The 8170-nt window shown below is 42.9% G+C and overlaps 1 protein-coding gene across 1 annotated transcript; it reads right to left on the bottom strand.

Annotated features, from left to right (window-relative positions):
- Positions 1–865: 865 nt before the first annotated feature.
- Positions 866–7823, bottom strand: LOC136973066 (uncharacterized). Its single transcript, XM_067267753.1, has 8 exons — positions 7663–7823; positions 2589–2779; positions 2299–2483; positions 2027–2203; positions 1836–1952; positions 1559–1722; positions 1121–1469; positions 866–1036 (listed from the first exon to the last, which is right to left on the bottom strand). Exons 1-8 carry the CDS (start codon positions 7821–7823, stop codon positions 866–868), a joined length of 1515 nt encoding a protein of 504 aa, XP_067123854.1.
- Positions 7824–8170: the final 347 nt, after the last annotated feature.

Here is an 8170-nt window from a genome sequence, read left to right as displayed (position 1 = left end):
CACTCGTCGACAACGACCAAAGAAAAGCCCGATTAACAAGACTAATTAGGCAACGCTTTCTCCGACGCCGCTCCTACGTAAACAGAGAGCGCTTCTTCTATTTCGAGCTATCTCTAACACGCTCTAACTACCGAAAAGGCCAAGAAAACAGATCATGTACTCACCTTCGACAGAGTCTCCTCCTCTCGCTACCTGACGACGTCTAGCATGTTTCCGATCTTGTGTAGAACGGGGTGAGGTCGCCGCCTCCTCCTCGGCTATGTCCCGGAGATCGACGACGACGAAGATGGTGTCCGAACAATCGCATATAATCCAGGTTTCGCATACAAGTATCCTTCGGTAACGAGCACTATATATATGCACACACACACACAAGCTTCACTGTTGGACGACGACGAAGATGGTGTCCGAACATTCGCATATAATCCAGGTTTCGCATACAAGTATCCTTCGGTAACGAGCACTATATATATGCACACACACACACAAGCTTCACTGTTCGCTGGGCATTCTTCTTCTTGGTTAAAAGGCTTGCCCGATATTGTTCAGCTGGAATGGATGTTCAGATGACGCACCCATTCCAGCCAAACAACATCGGGCAACCCTTTAACGAAATTCTCGGCATAAAAAGTTTTCCTTGCGTTAACACTCAAAGCTGCAAAGAGCAATGCTTTTCGAACATCAGATGTCTTCTGTTCCGCTTCGATCTAAACCCGATCGCGCTTCTATTCAGCTTCGATCTAAACCCGATCGCGCTTCTATTCAGCTTCGATCTAAACCCGATCGCGCTGCTTCTATTTCGCTATCTCTAACACATTCTAACTACCGATAGAAAAGGGCAAAAAAACAGATTCTGCACTCACTTTTAACAGCGTCTCCTCTTGCTTCTCCCGCGACGTCCTCCTCTCGCTACCTGGCGACGCCTAGCCTGTTCCTGATGTTCTGTAGGTGAGGACGGGGTGAGGCCGCTGGTCCCCGCCTCGGCTAGGTCCTGGGGGTCGATGACGAAGGTGGTGGTAGTGGCGCCCGATGTTGTCTGAAAAAGCACATAATCCAGATTTCACATCCGCAAAGAAGTATCCTTTGGTCGCGCGCACTATACACAGGCTGCACTACTCACTGGGCGGTCGTCATCCCCCTGCCGTTCCTCTTCGTCGCCCTCGTGCACGGGAACATCGAAATAGGGCACGTCTGGCGGCAGATGTTGATCCACGGGCACACCGATCGTCTGGAGTTGAAGACCCTGGCGACCGGGGCCCGGGTAGACGGCCACGATGTCCCGTAGAAACTGCCGGAATTTGGCCGATGTTGTTGGCCACTGGGACAGGAACCGCGTCCTGTACACGTACGTGCAGGTGTAGCTTTGCAGGCTCCTGTCCGTGCGGAGCGACTTTATGGACTTCTTCAGCCAGCGATTTCTGCACTCGATGTTCTGAGTGTGGGCCTCCGGGTCATCAGTGTCCACGAATCTACAAAAAAAAAACAGATAAATGTCGCTTCTCCATAACGCCCGTTCATTTCTTTCAATTAGCACATAGCACAATTTCGTGCTTCTTACCTCCCGGGGCCCCGCTGGCTGTGGTTGACGATCTTATGTCCAGAGAAGCCCAAAAAAGCCGCACAACCGCGATATTGGGCCGCGCTGTCGGAAACGATGATGGAATTTGGAGCGATGTATCTGAGCATGTGGCTCCACAGAACACGTCTGCTTTTGTTGTCCACCTGAAAGAATACGAGAAAATATAACACGTCTGAAATGCGCCAATGTGTGCCGGACAGTGTGCCTTCCACGATAACTGAACAATAAAAGGAAGTAATGTTTCGCTACTACTTACATGCCAGTACATCAGCTCTCGCGTTTCCCGACAGTAGGCACCAAAGATTGTAATTTGGGTGCCTACACCTACGCGGCCGCGGTTGTATTTTCGCCTCCGGGTGAAGGTCTCATCGATCTGAAAAGATAGAAAAAATAACATTAATATAGACAGCCATTTCGGCAACGTCAGCAACGTGGGTCGACGGTCACCTCGACGTGCAAGCCTTCACCGCCAAGCTTGATGTTTTGAGCATGGGAGACGAAAACTTCCGCAACTTCCCGGCAGAAGTTGTACCAATCTACCGCTGTCGCGAGGGCCACGCGGCATTGCTCCGCCGCGATGGTGACCGGCAGCTGCATCACCCACGAATAGACCAATGTCAGCACCTGTAAAATACAAAGAAAACACATCTGTTATACATACGTCATCGTAATCGGCACGATCAAATTACAGAAAGCGACAATCGATTGTAATATCATACTTCTAGTGCTGACAGTTTCGCCCGTTCGAAGAACGTGTTGTGGGTGCATGACAGGCTACCGGTGCACACGGCCCTCCTGACGGTGCCGCCTGTCCGTCGTTTAACTGTCTTTTTTTGTTTCAGTTTTTCGCAGCGGTAGACGAATCCGAACCTCTCAGATGGAGCCGGTTCCTTCAGCATGGGTCCTGCAAAATTACGAGAAACACATTGAAATTGCTTCGAAACGTACCGAAACGCAGCGCTGCGAATATCGGCTGCTCCTGTATATGCGAGAATCAAGCGATGCTTACCTCCGCAACGAGGACACGGCGGTATGGAACCGGTGAGGTCCGGATGTGGCACGAGCCCCACAAGATGGCAAAATTTCTGAGCGGCCTCTTCGGTGGGGAGGTAGGTACGAAATTCGTACGAGGTCAAGTTGTCAAATATGTCGTCGGGATCCACAACGGGAGACGCTGATCCGTCACAGTTAAATGGCATTCTACAAATACAAGTCAATTACAAATACTCCAAACACTGTTAAACACTGATTGTCAAATACTGCTTTGCAGTATTTGACAATCAGTGTTATACAGTAGAGCGCCGTTAAGCCGCGGAAAGAGCTTGGATCCCAATTTTGCACTATCGCAGATTAAATATTTAAATGCTGGCTTACAACTTCAAACAGGCATTCATAGAAGATGAGTCTTATATTTATCAATAACGAAGAAAATAACTTACAATGAAATTCAAAGTAGAATGGCGAAGATCGAGAATAAGAACTAGAATAACGAATATCGAGAATAACGTAAATCACTTCATTTCTTGTAATTTATGCATTATCATAAAATCTTTCGGCCGCGGACCACGTACGCCGCGGCGGAAATATTGAATTATGGGTGTACTGTACGGGCGAGCCTTCGCGAGATCCGGGCCCCCCAAAATGCCTATGTAAGAACTTTCGAGACCCTCAAAAATGGGGTAAAATTTAAAAGTGAAAATTTTCGGAAGTACAACTAAAAATTGCGTTTCGAAGGCTTTCGGCAGTTTGGACCCCAATTGCCGCGGGTTAACGGCGCTCTACTGTACTGAAAAATTTGTAAACATACTCTACATACCTGAACGCAGTTGTGAAACTAGGAACAATGGCCCGAAGGCGGCGTACGGGCTTATAACACTTCGGTAGGCCGTGCCGCGGTCACGTGACCCGCGGCCGGCTCGCCATTGGCCGCGCGAGGGGCCCGCTTCAACTTCGCGGCCGAGGTGGGGCCGCGTGGTCGGGCGCGCTGCATCTCTGGCGGAGGTGGGGCCCGCGTGGACGGTCAGTCATGCGCAGTGCGTTCCTCGGCCTCGCATGCCTGAAATATGAGTTCCGAATAGGTTCTGGCAGAGCGACTTGACGGGCGGGTGCGTACGGGAGTGGACCGGCGCCTGCCAGGACGGGGGTTCGAATCCCCGCTCAGGTAAGAGGTGTAATAATAATAGATACTTGTATTTACAGGCAATAGATGGCGACTCCGGACGACTGCGGGCGGGAGACTTGGCCCGCGGGCCGCGTGCGAAGGGGAGACGGCGGCGGCGGCTCGGACAGGAGGGGGGAGGCGCGCGGGGGGACTAGGAAAGGGGGGAGGCACGCTTTTTTTAAACACTGAGAGGCGGAAAAATCGAAAAAAAAAATATTGGGTCACGTGACCCGGCTTTTTTGCCCGCGAACCCGCGTGACGTCGGCCCAACTTTCGAGGGCCATATCTCGCGAACGCGCACATATACAGGTATGGTTCCTTTGACTTTTTTGCTCCCCCAGGGGGGTCGACAGTTTGCCCCCCTCCCCCCGCGTCATTCGGACCTAGAATCTTGCCATATATATATTTAGCTTTGTTTAATTTTACTATTTGTCATGGCGCAGCATAGCCTGTATGGCTCTTGTGCCAAAAAACTCAAACCAACTAACCAACCTAATCTCAATTATCACTTTATTTATTTCCCCCAAACATTTATGTAGCTAAAATTAGTTTTAACTAATGTTAAAAGTTAAAAAGTTAATGTTTGATTTTAGTTTTATTTAAAATCAAAACATGTACAGCAGTAAATTCTAGTTTTAACTAGACAAAACGGGTTATAACAATGACATCCAGTAAAAACTAGTTTCAACTAGTTAAAACGGGTTTTTACTGTAACACACACATTTATTTTTCGTTTAATTTCACCATTTGTCATAATGCAGCATAGCCTATATGGCTCTTGTACCAAAAAACTCGAACCAACCAACCAACCTCAAACAGAACAAACCACAGCTCTTTAGCTAGAGGGGGGAGAAGTTATTGCCATTATTTACACTATGTCTCTAATTACTTAGCAGGGAGAGGAGTCGATTGTTATGGTAAAGCAACACGTTAAAGTTTATCATCATTTATTTCTGTTTAAAATAGTGAATATTTGACACTATGTATAAAAATCTGTATAAAAAAATGTATGAAAATCTGGAATTCGAACATCCATGTATTTTTGCTTCAGCAAATTATCACATTGGATTTCAATTAATTCCATGTGTAAGTTTTCATGAACTGTTTCAATATCGATAGATAGAGGCGAAGTAAAAAGACGAAATTGTAATTTACAGCTTTTAAAATCAGAAAATCTTCGATCGAATTCCGTTTCTAACAATTTAATTTGGTGAGCATATTCTGTAAATTTTAATTTAGGTGATTTAAGCAATAGATATTGACAGCTTTCAAAGTGAGACAAGTTTTCTTTTTCTATTTGTTTTTGCCAAAGTGATAATTTTTGTTTGAAAGCATTAATATTATCAAATAGCGTTGTAACAACATGATTTTTGCCTCGAAGCTTAGGATTAAGTTGATTAAGGTGACTCGTAATATCAACCGAGAAAGCCAGGTCTTTTACCTATTGTCCATCTTTTAATTCAGCGCATTCATAATTTTTGTTTCCAAGAAAATTATGATTATGTCCAGCAATGAGAAGAATCGTTTTAACACTTTATGACTCAAAAGCCAACGAACTTCCGTATAATATGGTAGATCGGTGTATTCACATTCAATATCTTCCAGAAATGAAGCAAATTGACGATTATTAAGTCCACGTGCTCTAATATAATTTACAATTTTGGTGACTATTATTAAAACATGTCCAATATTTAAAAGTTTGGAGCACAGTACTTGCCGGTGAACAATACAATGAAAATGTTCAAAATTATTATTACCATGCTATTTGCATGTTTCTTTTAATCTTGCAACAACTCCTTTAGTAATACTGGTTGTGGTAGGTGCACCATCAGTTGCGAGACAAACCAACTTTTCCAATGGTAACTTATACTTCTTCAAAACTTCCATAAGTGCATCAAAAATATCAGCTCCAGTGGTTGTATTATGCATAGGAATGATTTTCAAAAGTTCTTCACTTATTTTTAAATTAACATCGCATCCGCGAATAAAAAACGGCCAGCTGAGCGATATTTTGAATATCTGTACTTTCATCAATTGCAATAGAGTAGGCTTGAAATGTTGATATTGTTGAATTGTGCTGATTTCTCAAATTATCGGCTATTTCATCAACTCTGCTAGCTACAGTATTTTGACTTAAACTTACACTTTAAGATGGCCGGATGGCCGAGCGACTCCGCGAGATGGCGCGGAGTCATGGCGAATCATCGTTTGAGTGTTTGTTCTTTTTGCAAGTATACAGTTTCGGAATGTGATTTGTTAATTTGTTTTAATTGTTCAAAATTTGCTCATTTCTACTGTTTCGGAATCCAGGCAGCTGACTTTCATAAGTTTAGTAAGTCAAACAAAAAAACTTGGAAATGCGAAGATTGTAAATTGGTGAAAACTATTAAGAACAATGTAAACTGGACACAGGAATTAGAAGACGACAAAGAAATGTTCAAATGAATACTGTAATAAGAGATTTACCACAAAACAAAATTTACAAACCCATCAAAGAAGCCATACAGGTGAAAGACTTTTTAGTTGTTATATCTGCAACAAGCATTTTACCACGAAACAAAATTTACAAACGCATGAAAGAAATGAAAGAAGCCATACAGAAGGAAGACAATTCTGTTGTGACTATGAGATTTTTTTAAAGTTTTAAATTAATTCTTATATAAGAATTTATGATAATTAGTAGAAACTAAAAGAACCTATCTTAGGAAAAAAGATCACTAACGATATCATCATTATTAGTCCTCGGATTTTCCAGATTTATTCAAGAATCTGAGGATTGTTCCGAAAATGACACATTTTGCTTCTAACTGACAAAAATGAACTTTTATGTAAATGTAGGTACAAAAAAAAAGGATTTCAGAACAAATGCAGAGACATCTTCAAATGTTGTTTTGTAAACATTGTTGCCAGGTTGAATTACTGGTACTTTGTCACATTCAGGTTTTTTAATTGATGAAAATAAAAATTATTAGCGTCTTGGCTAAAAAAAGAAATGGATGGCCGAGCGGTCAAGGTGGCAGCCTACCGCTCTGGGGGACCCGGGATCAAATCCGAACGGGTCGAATAATCCCAGGAATTTTTCGGGGGGTGGTCCGTTCGGATATGTCGGGCCCCGTCCCTTACCACCCGGTCGCCCCATAGTGGGCTTGGCCGAACCCATAATGGGCCTTCTAATAGAGGCCCTCTTAGTGCCCAAAGGGCGAAAAGAGTTTTAAAAAAAAACTTACTTTTAAATTCTTTTTGTGCTGGACATAATTAAAGTGGCGGAAGTATTAAGCATTCACTTATAAATTCCCCTTCGGTAAATGGTTTCGATCTGCTCGCAATTAAATATGGTAATATATAACTAATTTTTACAGCAGCTGTATTGTCTTCAACAGATTTAGTGAATACACTTTGTTGTTTTTGAAGGAGTGATTTCAATTCCGACAATTTGTCTTCACGAAGTTTTGCAACGTATTGGTCATAGTTTCTTTTATGATTTCTGTCATAGTGCCTTTTAAGATTATATTCCTTAGGAACTGAAATAGTTTTTACGTATCAAGCATATTTTATTCTTGTTTTGGACACAAAAATATTGCAATTCCCATTTTTCTTGAAAATTACGATGTTCCTCTTCAATTGACCTTTTCTTACTCATTGTTCTTGAAGTTAGTCAAATTTGAAATACCTCTTTTCAAATTAAATGAAACGTTTATGACAACTATTTGATGTTACACGAACTTACAAGGTTTATGAGATTTACAAATCACAAAAATTATGACATTTACAAAGTAGATTCACACAAACAGTCAAAGTTCCAAAAGTCACTATTCCTGAACAGATCCGTCGAAAAGACACCTGGCGACGTATACTTCGGATACGGTTACTTGGAACACTCCTCCCATCACTCGTCATGGCAATAGTAGACGAAACACCTTACGGTAGAGCACACAAACATCCGCCTTGAAGTTCCAGCAAAAACTTGACTTTTGCGCCAAAACCTTTCCTTTTATACTGATTGTAGCAATCGCTGATGGACCAATCAGTGCGTAGCAGTCTTCCACGACGTCCGCTCTCGTACGATGTTTGCTGGCCAATCATCCTTTGTAGATTCAAAGCCACGGCCGTTATCCAACAGTCTTTCGTAGCGTCGACCAATTTGAATTGGTTGGACGAAATATGGAACAAACAAACACAAAAACGGCGGGAATCGTACAGTTCAAAAAAGTTCAAACTTTCCAACTTCAAGCGTCAATGCTTGATATTTAAAATATTTTAAAAAGTCTCGGCGGGCTGCAACCCATGTGTTGGCGGGCCGCGTGTTTGACATGCCTGGCTTAAACAAAGTGAATCAACCTACAGAAGAGCAAATCAAAGCTAAGATTGCCGGAAAACTCAAATATAACGCGAATTAATCAAATTTTTTGATTAATTACGCCTAAGTCTCG

The sequence above is a fragment of the Centruroides vittatus genome, unplaced genomic scaffold (genome assembly GCF_030686945.1).
Source record: "Centruroides vittatus isolate TY-2023 unplaced genomic scaffold, ASM3068694v2 contig_3079, whole genome shotgun sequence".
Lineage (NCBI taxonomy): Eukaryota > Metazoa > Arthropoda > Arachnida > Scorpiones > Buthidae > Centruroides > Centruroides vittatus.
The sequence above is the reverse complement of the archived record's forward strand: the minus strand, read 5'-3'. Positions and strand labels throughout refer to the sequence as shown.